The 18840-nt window shown below is 46.8% G+C and overlaps 2 protein-coding genes across 6 annotated transcripts in view; both read right to left on the reverse strand.

Annotated features, from left to right (window-relative positions):
* The window catches only part of LOC134909858 (amine sulfotransferase-like), a 65761-nt gene extending 62536 nt beyond the window's left edge, over window positions 1-3225 (reverse strand). The window contains exon 1 of the mRNA XM_063917187.1: window positions 3020-3225. Coding sequence (XP_063773257.1) covers window positions 3020-3151 — 132 coding nt within the window. The 5' untranslated portion in view covers window positions 3152-3225. The remainder of the gene's footprint in view (window positions 1-3019) is intronic.
* The window catches only part of LOC134909856 (amine sulfotransferase-like), a 455842-nt gene that overhangs the window by 370624 nt on the left and 66378 nt on the right, over window positions 1-18840 (reverse strand). The gene's annotated exons all lie outside the window — the stretch shown is intronic.

Raw genomic sequence — 18840 nt, forward strand, 5'->3', positions numbered from 1 at the left:
TTGGGGATGAGACCTAGCAAAACAACTAAAAACATTTTCCTTGGGGTTTTAAAACATGTACAGTAGCTCAGAAACCTGGGATAAACTGTTCAGTCATAAAGGGGACACCAAAAGAGCAATTCAATTGCTGCACCAATCAGGTGTCAGTGCTGCTGGCACCCACATTTCTACTGGTAACCCCTTGAGGTGACAAGCAGATATGTGTGGAAAGTCTGTGGTTTGGGCGCTTATATAGTAGCTTGGGTGCTCTAACAAGGACTTTAGATGGGTTTAACTGCTATATACAGATGGAGCCTTCCTCAGTATTGCAGTTTCTCCAACTAAACGGAGTATTAGTCACACCTTAGTTATAGCTCAGGTTGTTGACTTGTTGCACGGACAGGCGCATTGAGGCACAACAAAATACACAGCATGCAATACACATCTTCCACACTGGGTGGATTATGCTCCACTGATCCAGTACTGTAGAGCAAATATGTACATTATCATTACACGCTGCATGCAACAACTCTGCATTTGCTGTGAAGTTGTCCCATTGAATGTGCTCTCATTAGATTGCTGCACAAACCATGGGTGTTCCTGAGCGGTGAAGTGAATGCAAAAAAAGACATGGGAAGATATGGGAGTGTCACCGCTCATGTCAGTGAATGCAGCTGGATTTCCAAATATAAAGTCACATCCACAGTGGCCATGTTTAGAGGAATATCAGAAGGAAACACTGCGTCTACCATAGACACACAATAGTACACAAGGAGAAGACTGAAACTGGCATTTGTATATTATCGTCTTTGCGACTCCGCTATTGTCGCAGATGTGCATGCATTTGCATCCACTTCCTGTGACAGCAGCTCTCATTAATAATAGAACATGTGCACCAGCCGTAGCTATGGAGCAAGAGATCCAAACTAATTTGATGGATATCTGCATATGTTAGCTCAGAATAGGATACAATGCTGCGCCCTCAACAAGTCCACTGCAAATGTATTCTACATGCTTAGTCTGTTTTCTGCCCCATTGTCACCTGGTAGCTCCCATCCAACTGCAAATGAGAAGCAAGTGAGATGCATCACACATAAGTACTGTAAGATGTGTAGCAGCAGAACCGTAACTAGACATTTTGGTACCCTGTGCCAAAAGGAGCACTGGTGCCCCTTACAGGAATAGGGACAGTGCATGCCTTTTGCACTGTCAAAGTCGAAAAATATTGCAGTACACACATCACGTACAAACTACACACAGGTGGCCTCCGCGCGTGCACTTGTTCTGCCGTGCGTGCACATATCCGCAATATGCGTATGGTCACTCCCGCAGTCCTGCGCATTAGCGCGTGGTATGAGTATTTACGGTAGAGTTTGTGAACGCATGGAAAGCTATCAAAACACATTACATATTTAATCCAAATAGTGCACAATGTACACTTAGTCTCCCTGCACCACATCAATAGGTTACAGCAGTTTAAATGGTTTCAGAACAAAGGGATTAACCTTTACAGGATAGGAGGGGACAGAACAAGGTTATAAGGTGGTGTTTGGTATCCAGCTGTAGGGTATTTTAAGGGTAATATTCCAGTGTTGGTTTGAAGCAGATCGCTTGTTCCTGCGGATAGTTATGTGCAGGAGCAGAATATAGATATAAACTTTATTTACTGTACATTATGTATGCGGCGGGAATCCAGAGGAGACCACCCACAAGAGCAGTTGGAACAGACATCGCCCACCTATTCAAACCGACCTATTGCCTCTCCTGTACTGTAAATGACCATCCCTGTGTCCAATGGACAAAGAGATTACAGTATCCATTGTGTTAAGTTTTTGAAGAATTGTATAAAGAGAGCCTGCTGCAGGCCTGGTCAGACACAAGACTCTTCAGGTCATCACCCTTGATGACTGAGGACCGGACCGGGAAGCGCAGGCAAAATCAAAAGTATGTACCATTGACTGTAGCCATTATTTTTTTGAATTGTATTGCTGTGTTATTGTAACCCCCTTTCCGTAATAATACGCTGTGGTGTCGGAACCCAGTAGTTTAATCGCAATCTGGTGTCGTGTCTTCCTTTCCCTGCTAAGGTTTAAAGTGTATTATTATCGCATTGCATAGCTGTTAAGGGTTTGCGGTGTATCTCTGGGTGTGTACGCGCTGTGTGTACTTTGTACCATCAGCGCGACTTTTGCACGCAAAGTCCTTACACAGTACGGGACTCTGTACGCTAATAGCGTAAAAAGTATGTAAAGTGTGTTTAAGGTATAGCTTTTCATTCCTGAAAATAAATCAGCATTCTCAGCACTCACACAAAAAATGGGTAAGGTCTAACGTGAAGGGTCATGGTCACACAATAGTACTCCCAATTCCAATTACGCAACACAGTAGCGCAACCTTATTTACATTCCACCTCACAGTAATGCCCCTTATACACGTTAGGCCACACAGTGCCACACAGTAGAAACCCTAGATCACCACTGACATGGTTTGCAAGTGATCCAGCTCTGCTAGTACTGCTTGGGTCTGTGGCTCAATACCATCCCCATAGCCAGCAGTGGAGGATGTGGGTGTTCGGAGTTGGGAGAGTGGTGGTGGTGAGGATGTGGCTCTGTATTGCTGATGTTACTACTGCAATGTGTGAGCTGATCGCTCCAGCGAGAATAAGAGGAATAAGAGGGTGGAGCTGAGGTGGCGCAGGGGGGGATGTGTATTGGGAAGAGCAGAACGCCCGGGACACACTTCGGACACTGCATTACACCAGAAGGAGCCGAGCGCACAACTAATGAAAATGGGCACCCAGCAAAAAAGACATTACGGCAGCTCCTGGTTCTGCCCCTCCAGAAGACCTGTGCTGTGTGCAAGGCACCTTCGGCACCACCCTAGTTAATGCCCTTTAGCTGAATGTGATGCATGCACAGTTTGTTAATCATTACTCGGTTTGTCTGTATTCGGATTTGCCTGCATTTTAGAATCAGGCCCACAATCTGCAAACTAACACATTTTACCAGCATATTCAAGAAATGGATGGTTGTGTAAATACTTTTGATCTTCGCTTCCTCAGATCCTTCGGCACCAGATAAGTAGGCAGGTGTGTTGTGAAGAGACGAGGAGAGGGACGGCTGTCATAATCAATGTTGTACAAATTGTATTCTAGCCATGGAGCTTTGGCCATGTTAACATCTTCTGATACATTCCATTGACTTTCTTTGAATATCAGACAGAGAATATTTTGTGTCCAAATTGTTCCTGTGCAAAGAAAATGGTGTTTAATTAGCTCCTGTTTGCATTATTTAGTATAATCAGTGCGTACAATATAAAGATCCTTGTGCCTATAAACACAACGTAGAGAGATGTAAAAATGCACTATCGCTTTATTTTTTATTAATATATACAGTATGTACATTTTTATGTAGTGATGTGCGGGTTCGGTTCCTCGGAAACCGAACCCCCCCGAACTTCACCCATTTTACACGGGTCCGAGGCATACTCGGATTCTCCCGTATGGCTCGGTTAACCCGAGCGCGCCCGAACGTCATCATCCCGCTGTCGGATTCTCGCGAGATTCGGATTCTATATAAGCAGCCGCGCGTCGCCGCCATTTTCACTTGTGCATTGGAAATGTTAGGGAGAGGACGTGACTGGCGTCCTCTCCGTTTATTAATGTTGATGCAAATATTTGTGCTTATTGCTTAATTGTGGGGACTGGGGAGCAGCAGTATTATAGGAGGAGTACAGTGCAGAGTTTTGCTGACAGTGACCACCAGTATACGTTGTCTGCCTGAAAAACACTCCATATCTGTGCTCAGTGTGCTGCATATATCTGTGCTCACACTGCTTTATTGTGGGGACTGGGGACCACCAGTATATTATATAGGAGGAGTACAGTGCAGAGTTTTGCTGACAGTGACCACCAGTATACGTTGTCTGCCTGAAAAACACTCCATATCTGTGCTCAGTGTGCTGCATATATCTGTGCTCACACTGCTTTATTGTGGGGACTGGGGACCACCAGTATATTATATAGGAGGAGTACAGTGCAGAGTTTTGCTGACAGTGACCACCAGTATAAGTTGTCTGCCTGAAAAACACTCCATATCTGTGCTCAGTGTGCTGCATATATCTGTGCTCACACTGCTTAATTGTGGGGACTGGGGAGCAGCTGTATTATATAGGAGGAGTACTGTGCAGAGTTTTGGTGACAGTGACCACCAGTATACGTTGTCTGCCTGAAAAACACTCCATATCTGTGCTCAGTGTGCTGCATATATCTGTGCTCACACTGCTTTATTGTGGGGACTGGGGACCACCAGTATATTATATAGGAGGAGTATAGTGCAGAGTTTTGCTGACAGTGACCACCAGTATACGTTGTCTGCCTGAAAAACACTCCATATCTGTGCTCAGTGTGCTGCATATATCTGTGCTCACACTGCTTTTTTGTGGGGACTGGGGACCACCAGTATATTATATAGGAGGAGTACAGTGCAGAGTTTTGCTGACAGTGATCACCAGTATACGTTGTCTGCCTGAAAAACACTCCATATCTGTGCTCAGTGTGCTGCATATATCTGTGCTCACACTGCTTAATTGTGGGGACTGGGAAGCAGCTGTATTATATAGGAGGAGTACAGTGCAGAGTTTTGCTGACAGTGACCACCAGTGTACGTTGTCTGCCTGAAAAACACTCCATATCTGTGCTCAGTGTGCTGCATATATCTGTGCTCACACTGCTTTATTGTGGGGACTGGGGACCACCAGTATATTATATAGGAGGAGTACAGTGCAGAGTTTTGCTGACAGTGACCACCAGCATACGTTGTCTGCCTGAAAAACACTCCATATCTGTGCTCAGTGTGCTGCATATATCTGTGCTCACACTGCTTTATTGTGGGGACTGGGGACCAGCAGTATTATATAGGAGGAGTACAGTGCAGAGTTTTGCTGACAGTGACCACCAGTATACGTTGTCTGCCTGAAAAACACTCCATATCTGTGCTCAGTGTGCTGCATATATCTGTGCTCACACTGCTTTATTGTGGGGACTGGGGACCACCAGTATATTATATAGGAGGAGTACAGTGCAGAGTTTTGATGACCAGTGACCACCAGTATACGTTGTCTGCCTGAAAAACACTCCATATCTGTGCTCAGTGTGCTGCATATATCTGTGCTTACACTGCTTTATTGTATGGACTGGGGACCAGCAGTATTATATAGGAGGAGTACAGTGCAGAGTTTTGCTGACAGTGACCACCAGTATATATAGCAGTATGGTACGGAAGGCCACTGCTCTACCTACCTCTGTGTCGTCAAGTATACTATCCATCTAGATTCTATACCTGTGGTGCATTTTAGTTTTGCAGTTTGCTGGCAGTGACCACCAGTATATATAGCAGTACGGTACGGAAGACCACTGCTCTACCTACCTCTGTGTCGTCAAGTATACTATCCATCCATACCTGTGGTGCATTTCAGTTGTGCGCAGTATATATAGTAGTAGGCCATTGCTATTGATACTGGCATATAATTCCACACATTAAAAAATGGAGAACAAAAATGTGGAGGCTAATATAGGGAAAGATCAAGATCCACTTCCACTTCGTGCTGAAGCTGCTGCCACTAGTCATGGCCGAGACGATGAAATGCCATCAAAGTCGTCTGCCAAGGCCGATGCCCAATGTCATAGTAGAGAGCATGTAAAATCCAAAAAACAAAAGTTCAGTAAAATGACCCAAAAATTAAAATTGAAAGCGTCTGATGAGAAGCGTAAACTTGACAATAAGCCATTTACGACATGGAGTGGCAAGGAACGGCTGAGGCCCTTGCCTATGTTCATGGCTAGTGGTTCAGATTCACATGAGGATGGAAGCACTCATCCTCTCGCTAGAAAAATGAAAAGACTTAAGCTGGCAAAAGCACAACAAAGAACTGTGCGTTCTTCTAAATCACAAATCCCCAAGTAGAGTCCAATTGTGTCGGTTGCGATGCCTGACCTTCCCAAAACTGGACGGGAAGAGCTTGCGCCTTCCACCATTTGCACACCCCCTGCAAGTGCTGGAAGGACCACCCGCAGTCCAGTTCCTGATAGTCAAATTGAAGATGTCACTGTTGAAGTACACCAGGATGAGGATATGGGTGTTGCTGGCACTGGGGAGGAAATTGACAAGGAGGATTCTGATGGTGAGGTGGTTTGTTTAAGTCAGGCACCCAGGGAGACACCTGTTGTCCATGGGACGAATATGGCCATTGAAATGCCTGGTCAAAATACAAAAAAAATCACCTCTTCGGTGTGGAATTATTTCAACACAAATGCGGACAACAGGTGTCAAGCCGTGTGTTGCCTTTGTCAAGCTGTAATAAGTAGGGGTAAGGACGTTAACCACCTAGGAACATCCTCCCTTATACGTCACCTGGTCCTCATTCATCAGAAGTCAGTGACAAGTTCAAAAACTTTGTATGACAGCGGAAGCAGTCCACTGATCAGTAAATCTCTTCCTCTTGTAACCAAGCTCCTGCAAACCACACCACCAACTCCCTCAGTGTCAATTTCCACCTTACACAGGAAAGCCAATAGTACTGCAGGCCATGTCACTGGCAAGTCTGATGAGTCCTCTCCTGCCTGGTATTCCTCCGATGCATCCTTGAGTGTAACGCCTACTGCTGCTGGCGCTGCTGTTGTTGCTGCTGGGAGTCGATCGTCATCCCAGAGGGGAAGTCGGAAGACCACTTGTACTACTTCCAGTAAGCAATTGACTGTCCAACAGTCCTTTGCGAGGAAGATGAAATATCACAGCAGTCATTCTGCTGCAAAGTGGATAACTCAGGTCTTGTCAGCCTGGGTGGTCAGAAACGTGGTTCCGGTATCCACCGTTAATTCACAGGCAACAAGATAACTTGTTTGAGGTACTGTGTCCCCGGTACCAAATACCATCTAGGTTCTATTTCTCTAGGCAGGCGATACCGAAAATGTACACAGACGTCAGAAAAAGAGGCACCAGTGTCCTAAAAAATGCAGTTGTACCCAATGTCCACTTAACCACGGACATGTGGACAAGTGGAGCAGGGCAGACTCAGGACTATATGACTGTGACAGCCAACTGGGTAGATGTATTGCCTCCCGCAGCAAGAACTGCAGCGGCGGCACCAGTGGCAGCATCTCGCAAACGCCAACTCGTTCCTAGGCAGGCTACGCTTTGTATCACCACTTTCCATAAGAGGCACACAGCTGACAACCTCTTACGGAAACTGAGGAACATCATTGCAGAATGGCTTACCCCAATTGGACTCTCCTGGGGATTTGTGACATCGGACAACGCCAGCAATATTGTGCGTGCATTACATGTGGGAAAATTCCAGCACGTCCCATGTTTTGCACATACATTGAATTCGGTGGTGCAGAATTATTTAAAAAATGACAGGGGCAAGCAAGAGATGCTGTCGGTGGCCAGAAGAATTGCGGGCCATTTTCGGCAATCAGCCACCGCATGCCGAAGACTGGAGCACCAGCAAACAGTCCTGAACCTGCCCTGCCATCATCTGAAGTAAGAGGTGGTAACGAGGTGGAATTCAACCCTCTATATGCTTCAGAGGATGGAGGAGCAGCAAATGGCCATTCAAGCCTATACATCTGCCCACGATATAGGCAAAGGAGGGGGAATGCACCTGACTCAATCGCAGTGGAGAATGATTTCAACGTTGTGCAAGGTTCTGCAACCCTTTGAACTTGCCACACGTGAAGTCAGTTCAGACACTGCCAGCCTGAGTCAGGTCATTCCCCTCATCAGGCTTTTGCAGAAGAAGCAGGAGACATTGAAGGAGGAGATAAAACAGAGTGATTCCGCTAGGCATGTGGGACTTGTGGATGGAGCCCTTAATTCGCCTAACCAGGATTCACGGGTAGTCAATCTGTTGAAATCAGAGCACTACATTTTGTCCACCGTGCTCGATCCTAGATTTAAAACCTACGTTGTACTGTATCTCTCTTTCCAGCAGACACAAGTCTGCAGAGGTTCAAAGACCTGCTTGTGAGAAAATTGTCAAGTCAAGCGGAATGTGACCAGTCAACAGCTCCTCCTTCACATTCTCCCGCAACTGGGGGTGCGAGGAAAAGGCTAAGAATTCCGAGCCCACCCGCTGGCGGTGATGCAGAGCAGTCTGGAGCAAGTGCTGACATCTGGTCCGGACTGAAGGCCCTGCCAACGATTACTGACATGTCGTCTACTGTCACTGCATATGATTCTCTCACCATTGAAAGAATGGTGGAGGATTATATGAGTGACCGCATCCAAGTAGGCACGTCAGACAGTCCGTACGTATACTGGCAGGAAAAAGAGGCAATTTGGAGGCCCTTGCACAAACTGGCTTTATTCTACCTAAGTTGCCCTCCCTCCAGTGTGTACTCCGAAAGAGTGTTTAGTGCAGCCGCTCACCTTGTCAGCAATCGGTGTACGAGGTTACGTCCAGAAAATGTGGAGAAGATGATGTTCATCAAAATGAATTATAATCAATTTCTCCGTGGAGACATTCACCAGCAATTGCCTCCAGAAAGTACACAGGGATCTGAGATGGTGGATTCCAGTGGGGACGAATTAATAATCTGTGAGGAGGGGGATGTACACAGTGAAAGGGGTGAGGAATCGGAGGATGAAGATGAGGTGGACATCTTGCCTCTGTAGAGCCAGTTTGTGCAAGGAGAGATTGATTGCTTATTTTTTGGTGGGGGCCCAAACCAATCAGTCATTTCAGTCACAGTCATGTGGCAGACCCTGTCGCTGAAATGATGGGTTCGTTAAAGTGTGCATGTCCAGTTTATACAACATAAGGGTGGGTGGAAGGGCCCAAGGACAATTCCATCTTGCACCTCTTTTTTCTTTCATTTTTCTTTGCATCATGTGCTGTTTGGGGATTATTTTTTTAAGTGCCATTCTGTCTGACACTGCAGTGCCACTTCTAGATGGGCCAGGTGTTTGTGTCGGCCACTTGTGTCGCTTAGCTTAGTCACACAGCGACCTTGGTGCGCCTCTTTTTTTTCTTTGCATCATGTGCTGTTTGGGGTCTATTTTTTTGAAGTGCCATCCTGTCTGACACTGCAGTGCCACTCCTAAATGGGCCAGGTGTTTGTGTCGGCCACTTGGGTCGCTTAGCTTAGTCACACATCTACCTCATTGCGCCTCTTTTTTTCTTTGCATCATGTGCTGTTTGGGGACTATTTTTTTGAAGTGCCATCCTGTCTGACACTGCAGTGCCACTCCTAGATGGGCCAGGTGTTTGTGTCGGCCACTTGGGTCGCTTAGCTTAGTCACACAGCGACCTTGGTGAGCCTCTTTTTTTCTTTGCATCATGTGCTGTTTGGGGACTATTTTTTTGAAGTACCATCCTGTCTGACACTGCAGTGCCACTCCTAGATGGGCCAGGAATTTGTGTCGGCCACTTGTGTCGCTTAGCTTAGTCACACAGCGACCTTGGTGAGCCTCTTTTTTTCTTTGCATCATGTGCTGTTTGGGGACTATTTTTTTGAAGTGCCATCCTGTCTGACACTGCAGCGCCACTCCTAGATGGGCCAGGTGTTTGTGTCGGCCACTTGTGTTGCTTAGCTTAGCCATCCAGCGACCTCGGTGCAAATTTTAGGACTAAAAATAATATTGTGAGGTGTGAGGTGTTCAGAATAGACTGCAAATGAGTGTAAATTAGGGTTATTGAGGTTAATAATACTATGGGATCAAAATGACCCCCAAATTTTATGATTTAAGCTGTTTTTGAGGGTTTTTTTGTAAAAAAACACCCGAATCCAAAACACACCCGAATCCGACAAAAAATTTTCAGGGAGGTTTTGCCAAAATGCGTCTGAATCCAAAACACGGCCGCGGAACCAAATTTAAAACCAAAACACAAAACCCAAAAAATTTCCGGTGCACATCACTATTTTTATGTTGTTTTGCAGTATACTCCCCATCTACCCCTCACATCCAGCAAAGTATTTTAGGTCAGCGTTTCAATATAATAGAGGTAATAGACTGCACGTATGTTGTGACAAATCACATTGAGATACTGGCTCCAATTTGCCAAATGCAATAGCTATCTGTGGGCTGGGAAACCAAGCTGCCACTGATGTGAGCTGGGTTATAACCAGGGGTGGATTGGGATGGAAAACCAGCCCGGAAAATTTATGGAAGCAGCACTCATGGGGGTGCGGTCTGATGAGGGGGTGGGGTCTGTTGAAGGGGGTTGGATCCCTCCTCATAGGGCCTGATTATACACAATTGCACCCTTCCTTGTGTCTTTTGCTGCAGTTGTGCCTGAGACTAAGGGCGGATTGGGAACTAAAAGTGGCCTTGTACATTTTTGTAGAATTGGCCAATTATGGTCAGCACAAGAGGTATAACATACCGTGTAGCCATGGCAGCATCACTGGATGGCAGAGTTGCTGTACTGCAGAGATGGAATGACAATGAATGAAGACACTGCAGTGTAGTAAGTGCGGTGGGCTGCCTGTCATGTGGAGGGTGGGACCACATGACAACACACAAAACAGGCCCCACAGACATGTCAGCCTACCAAGAATCTTCCTGGTGATCGTATGGCCAATTTACCCACGGTTATAACCGCACATGGTGGCCTTAGATAGAGATGTGCACCGGAAATTTTTCGGGTTTTGTGTTTTGGTTTTGGGTTCGGTTCCGCAGCCGTGTTTTGGGTTCGAACGCGTTTTGGCAAAACCTCACCGAATTTTTTTTGTCGGATTTGGGTGTGTTTTGGATTCGGGTGTTTTTTTCAAAAAAAACCTAAAAAACAGCTTAAATCATAGAATTTGGGGGTCATTTTGATCCCAAAGTATTATTAACCTCAATAACCATAATTTCCACTCATTTTCAGTCTATTCCGAACACCTCACACCTCACAATATTATTTTTAGTCCTTAAATTTGCACCAAGGTCGCTGGATGACTAAGCTCAGCGACCCAAGTGGCCGACACAAACACCTGGCCTATCTAGGAGTGTCACTGCAGTGTCACGCAGGATGGCCCTTCCAAAAAACACTCCCCAAACAGCACATGACGCAAAGAAAAAAAGAGGCGCAATGAGGTAGCTGTGTGACTAAGCTCAGCGACCCAAGTGGCCGACACAAACACCTGGCCCATCTAGGAGTGGCACTGCAGTGTCAGGCAGGATGGCCCTTCCAAAAAATACTCCCCAAACAGCACATGACGCAAAGAAGAAAAAAAAGAGGCGCAATGAGGTAGCTGTGTGACTAAGCTCAGCGACCCTAGTGGCCGACACAAACACCTGGCCCATCTAGGAGTGGCACTGCAGTGTCAGGCAGGATGGCCCTTCCAAAAAACACTCCCCAAACAGCACATGACGCAAAGAAAAAAAGAGGCGCAATGAGGTAGCTGTGTGAGTAAGCTCAGCGACCCTAGTAGCCGACACAAACACCTGGCCCATCTAGGAGTGGCACTGCAGTGTCACGCAGGATGGCCCTTCCAAAAAACACTCCCCAAACAGCACATGACGCAAAGAAAAAAAGAGGCGCAATGAGGTAGCTGTGTGAGTAAGCTAAGCGACCCTAGTGGCCGACACAAACACCTGGCCCATCTAGGAGTGGCACTGCAGTGTCACGCAGGATGGCCCTTCAAAAAAACACTCCCCAAACAGCACATGACGCAAAGAAAAAAAGAGGTGCAATGAGGTAGCTGTGTGACTAAGCTCAGCGACCCAAGTGGCCGACACAAACACCTGGCCCATCTAGGAGTGGCACTGCAGTGTCAGGCAGGATGGCCCTTCCAAAAAATACTCCCCAAACAGCACATGACGCAAAGAAAAAAAGAGGCGCAATGAGGTAGCTGTGTGAGTAAGCTAAGCGACCCTAGTGGCCGACACAAACACCTGGCCCATCTAGGAGTGGCACTGCAGTGTCACGCAGGCTGGCCCTTCCAAAAAACACTCCCCAAACAGCACATGACGCAAAGAAAAATGAAAGAAAAAAGAGGTGCAAGATGGAATTGTCCTTGGGCCCTCCTACCCACCCTTATGTTGTATAAACAGGACATGCACACTTTAACCAACCCATCATTTCAGTGACAGGGTCTGCCACACGACTGTGACTGAAATGACGGGTTGGTTTGGACTCCAATCAAAAAAGAAGCAATTAATCTCTCCTTGCACAAACTGGCTCTACAGAGGCAAGATGTCCACCTCATCATCATCCTCCGATTCATCACCGTGTACATCCCCCTCCTCACAGATTATCAATTCGTCCCCACTGGAATCCACCATCACAGCTCCCTGTGTACTTTGTGGAGGCAATTGCTGCTGGTGAATGTCTCCATGGAGGAATTGATTATAATTCATTTTAATGAACATCATCTTCTCCACATTTTCTGGAAGTAACCTCGTACGCCGATTGCTGACAAGGTGAGCGGCGGCACTAAACACTCTTTCGGAGTACACACTTGTGGGAGGGCAACTTAGGTAGAATAAAGCCAGTTTGTGCAAGGCCTCCAAATTGCCTCTTTTTCCTGCCAGTATACGTACGGACTGTCTGACGTGCCTACTTGGATGCGGTCACTCATATAATCCTCCACCATTCTTTCAATGGGGAGAGAATCATATGCAGTGACAGTAGACGACATGTCCGTAATCGTTGGCAGGTCCTTCAGTCCGGACCAGATGTCAGCATCAGCAGTCGCTCCAGACTGCCCTGCATCACCGCCAGCGGGTGGGCTCGGAATTCTGAGCCTTTTCCTCGCACCCCCAGTTGCGGGAGAATGTGAAGGAGGAGATGTTGACAGGTCGCGTTCCGCTTGACTTGACAATTTTCTCACCAGCAGTTCCTTGAACCCCTGCAGACTTGTGTCTGCCGGAAAGAGAGATCCAAGGTAGGTTTTAAATCTAGGATCGAGCACGGTGGCCAAAATGTAGTGCTCTGATTTCAACAGATTGACCACCCGTGAATCCTTGTTAAGTGAATTAAGGGCTCCATCCACAAGTCCCACATGCCTAGCGGAATCGCTCTGTGTTAGCTCCTCCTTCAATGTCTCCAGCTTCTTCTGCAAAAGCCTGATGAGGGGAATGACCTGACTCAGGCTGGCAGTGTCTGAACTGACTTCACGTGTGGCAAGTTCAAAAGGTTGCAGAACCTTGCACAACGTTGAAATCATTCTCCACTGCGCTTGAGACAGGTGCATTCCACCTCCTATATCGTGCTCAGTTGTATAGGCTTGAATGGCCTTTTGCTGCTCCTCCAACCTCTGAAGCATATAGAGGGTTGAATTCCACCTCGTTACCACTTCTTGCTTCAGATGATGGCAGGGCAGGTTCAGGCGTTTTTGGTGTTGCTCCAGTCTTCTGTACGTGGTGCCTGTACGCCGAAAGTGTCCCGCAATTCTTCTGGCCACTGACAGCATCTCTTGCACGCCCCTCTTGTTTTTTAAATAATTCTGCACCACCAAATTCAAGGTATGTGCAAAACATGGGACGTGCTGGAATTTGCCCATATTTAATGCACACACAATATTGCTGGCGTTGTCCGATGCCACAAATCCACAGGAGAGTCCAATTGGGGTAAGCCATTCTGCGATGATCTTCCTCAGTTGCCGTAAGAGATTTTTAGCTGTGTGCGTATTCTGGAAAGCGGTGATACAAAGCGTAGCCTGCCTAGAAAAGAGTTGGCGTTTGCGAGATGCTGCTACTGGTGCCGCTGCTGCTGTTCTTGCGGCGGGAGTCCATACATCTACCCAGTGGGCTGTCACAGTCATATAGTCCTGAGTCTGCCCTGCTCCACTTGTCCACATGTCCGTGGTTAAGTGGACATTGGGTACAACTGCATTTTTTAGGACACTGGTGAGTCTTTTTCTGAGGTCTGTGTACATTTTCGGTATCGCCTGCCTAGAGAAATGGAACCTAGATGGTATTTGGTACCGGGGACACAGTACCTCAAACAAGTCTATAGTTGGCTCTGCAGTAATGATGGATACCGGAACCACGTTTCTCACCGCCCAGGATGCCAAGGCCTCAGTTATCTGCTTTGCAGCAGGATGACTGCTGTGATATTTCATCTTCCTCGCAAAGGACTGTTGGACAGTCAATTGCTTGGTGGAAGTAGTAAAAGTGGTCTTACGACTTCCCCTCTGGGATGACCATCGACTCCCAGCAGCAACAACAGCAGCGCCAGCAGCAGTAGGCGTTACACGCAAGGATGCATCGGAGGAATCCCAGGCAGGAGAGGACTCGTCAGAATTGCCAGTGACATGGCCTGCAGGACTATTGGCATTCCTGGGGAAGGAGGAAATTGACACTGAGGGAGTTGGTGGGGTGGTTTGCGTGAGCTTGGTTACAAGAGGAAGGGATTTACTGGTCAGTGGACTGCTTCCGCTGTCGCCCAAAGTTTTTGAACTTGTCACTGACTTATGATGAATGCGCTGCAGGTGACGTATAAGGGAGGATGTTCCGAGGTGGTTTACGTCCTTACCCCTACTTATTACAGCTTGACAAAGGCAACACACGGCTTGACAAATGTTGTCCGCATTTCTGTTGAAATACTTCCACACAGAAGAGCTGATTTTTTTGGTATTTTCACCAGGCATGTCAATGGCCATATTCCTCCCACGGACAACAGGTGTCTCCCCGGGTGCCTGACTTAAACAAACCACCTCACCATCAGAATCCTCCTGGTCAATTTCCTCCCCAGCGCCAGCAACACCCATATCCTCCTCATCCTGGTGTACTTCAACACTGACATCTTCAATCTGACTATCAGGAACTGGACTGCGGGTGCTCCTTCCAGCACTTGCAGGGGGCGTGCAAATGGTGGAAGGCACATGCTCTTCACGTCCAGTGTTGGGAAGGTCAGGCATCGCAACCGACACAATTGGACTCTCCTTGTGGATTTGTGATTTCGAAGAACGCACAGTTCTTTGCTGTGCTTTTGCCAGCTTAAGTCTTTTCATTTTTCTAGCGAGAGGCTGAGTGCTTCCATCCTCCTGTGAAGCTGAACCACTAGCCATGAACATAGGCCAGGGCCTCAGCCGTTCCTTGCCACTCCGTGTGGTAAATGGCATATTGGCAAGTTTACGCTTCTCCTCCGACGATTTTATTTTAGATTTTTGAGTCCTTTTTTTACTGATATTTGGTGTTTTGGATTTTACATGCTCTGTACTATGACATTGGGCATCGGCCTTGGCAGACGACGTTGATGGCATTTCATCGTCTCGGCCATGACTAGTGGCAGCAGCTTCAGCACGAGGTGGAAGTCGATCTTGATCTTTCCCTATTTTTGGAACCTCAACATTTTTGTTCTCCATATTTTAATAGGCACAACTAAAAGGCACCTCAGGTAAACAATGGAGATGGATGGATACTAGTATACTTATGGATGACGAGTGACTGCCGACACAGAGGTAGCTATAGCCGTGGACTACCGTACTGCGTCTGCTAGTATAGACTGGATGATAATGATATAAAAAATATATATATATCACTACTGCAGGACAGGTATATATTATATAATGACGGACCTGCTGGACACTGTCAGCAGCAGACTCCTAAACTACTAGTATGAAGAAGATAGAAAAAAAAAACCACCACAGGTAGGTATACAATTATGGACGAGCACTGCCGACACAGAGGTAGCTACAGCCGTGGACTACCGTACTGCGTCTGCTAGTATAGACTGGATGATAATGATATAAAAAATATATATATATCACTACTGCAGGACAGGTATATATTATATAATGACGGACCTGCTGGACACTGTCAGCAGCAGACTCCTAAACTACTAGTATGAAGAAGATAGAAAAAAAAAACCCACCACAGGTAGGTATACAATTATGGACGAGCACTGCCGACACAGAGGTAGCTACAGCCGTGGACTACCGTACTGCGTCTGCTAGTATAGACTGGATGATAATGATATAAAAAATATATTTATATCACTACTGCAGGACAGGTATATATTATATAATGACGGACCTGCTGGACACTGTCAGCAGCAGACTCCTAAACTACTAGTATGAAGAAGATAGAAAAAAAAAAACCACCACAGGTAGGTATATAATTATGGACGAGCACTGCCGACACAGAGGTAGCTACAGCCGTGGACTACCGTACTGCATCTGCTAGTATAGACTGGATGATAATGATATAAAAAATATATATATATCACTACTGCAGGTATATATTATAATATAATGAATGACGGACCTGCTGGACACTGTCTGTCAGCAGAATGCATTTATAGAATAAAAAAAAAAAACACCACACGAGTGTTTAACTTTTTCAGGCAGACAATATACTGGTGGTCACTGGTCAGTCACACTGGCAGCAAAACTGTGCACTGTTATGTACTCCTGCTATAACTGCTCCCCAGTCTCCCCCACAATTAAGCTGTGTGAGCAGTGAGCACTCAGCACAGTCAGATATACATAGATGATATTATCATGCAGCACACTGAGGCTGAGTACAGATATGGTATGTGACTGTGTATCGTTTTTTTTCAGGCAGAGAACGGATTTTAAATAATAAATAAAACTGGTGGTCACTGGTCACTAGTATAACTATCAGCAAAACTCTGCACTCTCTGAGTACTCCTAATGCTCCCCAAAATTACTCAAATTAAATTACTAGTAAATCAAGTGTCTCACTCTCTATCTAAACGGAGAGGACGCCAGCCACGTCCTCTCCCTATCAATCTCAATGCACGTGTGAAAATGGCGGCGACGCGCGGCTCCTTATATAGAATCCGAGTCTCGCGATAGAATACGAGCCTCGCGAGAATCCGACAGCGGGATGATGACGTTCGGGCGCGCTCGGGTTAGCCGAGCAAGGCGGGAAGATCCGAGTCTGCCTCGGACCCGTGTAAAAAGGCTGAAGTTCGGGGGGGTTCGGATTCCGAGGAACCGAACCCGCTCATCTCTAGCCTTAGAGTGTGTTTTGTATGAGATGTATAAAAATAAATATATTTCTTTAGAAAAAAAAATGTGTTCCTCCTTAATTTTAAACTAAATCTTCTATTGCAGACCCAGCATACCCTCCCACCAATCCTCTGGCAATGCATGCTTAGACTTATTAGTTTCACAACAGCTGATAGCTAAAGGTTGGTCAGGCCTGTACTGTATTATTGTCAAAATGGAACAACTGGGAGGAGTACTAGTAGAAAAAACAGTGTCACTGGTTACTACTAACCAGGGCCCTAACTACATGTGTGCCAGGTGTGCCTGGCACACAGCTCAGTTGCCCTGAGGGCCGCAAAAGCCAGCGGCATGTAATGAGTCAAATTGACTCAATACATGCCACCTCTGCTGTGTGCGCCGCGCTATTGAGGAGAGAGCAGCGCCGGAGGCAGCGGAGAAGGAGGAAGAGGGAGGGGGACTGGAGCCGCAGCAGCGCTATGTAATTGGTAGTAGCGCCACTGTAGCTGTCCCCTCTCCTTCTGTATTGGCTGCCCAGCGCTGCTATGAATGCTGGCATGCGGTTCCTTCATCCCAGCATTCACAGCAGCGCAGGGCAGCCAATACGGAAGGAGAGGGGACAGCTGCAGCGTGCTACTACCAGTTACATAGCGCTGCTGCGGCTCCAGTCCCCCTCCCTCCTCCTCCTTCTCCCCTGCATCCGGAGCTGCCAGCATGAGGAGCCTAACTGCCAGTGGGGAGAGATGGTAAGTATCTCTCTCTCTCTCTTTCTTTCTTTCTCTCTCTCTCTCTATTTCTCTCTCTATTTCTCTACCCTGTTTGCTGCAATGTGTAAAAAGGGGGATTGGCTGCCGTAATGTGTAAAAAGGGGATGCTGTCTGCCGCAATGTGATAAAAGCGGGACTGGCTGCCGTAATGTGTAAAATGGGGGATGCTGTCAGCCGCAATGTGTAAAAAGGGGGACGCTATCTGCCGCAATGTGTAAAAAGGGGGACTGGCTGCCGTAATGTGGAAAAAGGGGGACTGGCTGCCGTAATGTGTAAAAAGGGGGATGCTGTCTGCCGTAATGTGTAAAAAGGGGGACGCTGTCTGCCGTAATGTGTAAAAAGGGGGATGCTGTCTTCCGTAATGTGTAAAAAAGTGGACGCTGCCTGACGTAATGTGTAAAAAGGGGGACGCTGTCTTCCGTAATGTGTAAAAAGGAGACGCTGTCTGCAGTAATGTGTAAAAAGGGGGGTGCTGTCTACCGTGATGTGTAAAAAGGGGGACGCTGTCTGCTGTAATGTGTAAAAAGGGGGACACTGTCTGCCGTAATGTGTAAAAAAGGGGACACTGTCTGCCGTAATGTGTAAAAAGGGCACGCTATTTGATATAATGTGTAAAAAAAGGGACGCTGTCTGCCATAATGTGTAAAAAGGGGGACTGGCTGCCGTAATGTGTAAAAAGGGGGAAGCTGTCTGCCGTAATGTGTAAAAAAGTGGACTCTGCCTGACGTAATGTGTAAAAAGGGGGACGCTGTCTGCCGTAATGTGTAAAAAGGGGACGCTGTCTGCCGTAATGTGTAAAAAGGGGGGTGCTGTCTTCCGTAATGTGTAAAAAATGGGACGCTGTCTGCTGTAATGTGTAAAAAGAGGGACACTGTCTGCCGTAATGTGTAAAAAAGGGGACACTGTCTGCCGTAATGTGTAAAAAGGGCACGCTATCTGACGTAATGTGTAAAAAAGGGGATGCTGTCTGCCATAATGTGTAAAAAGGGGGACTGTCTACTGTAATGTGTAAAAAGGGCTCTACTTGGTGTAGTGGTGCTACCGTGCAGCGTAATTTGAATAATGGAGACTACTGTGAACCGTAGCATGAATTGGTATTATTTTGTGGCCACGCCCCTTCCCCATGAAGCTATGCCCCTATATATTTTTTGTGCGCCTAAGCTCGCACTGCCCCTATATTGCATGGGG

The sequence above is a fragment of the Pseudophryne corroboree genome, chromosome 4 (assembly GCF_028390025.1).
Source record: "Pseudophryne corroboree isolate aPseCor3 chromosome 4, aPseCor3.hap2, whole genome shotgun sequence".
NCBI lineage: Eukaryota > Metazoa > Chordata > Amphibia > Anura > Myobatrachidae > Pseudophryne > Pseudophryne corroboree.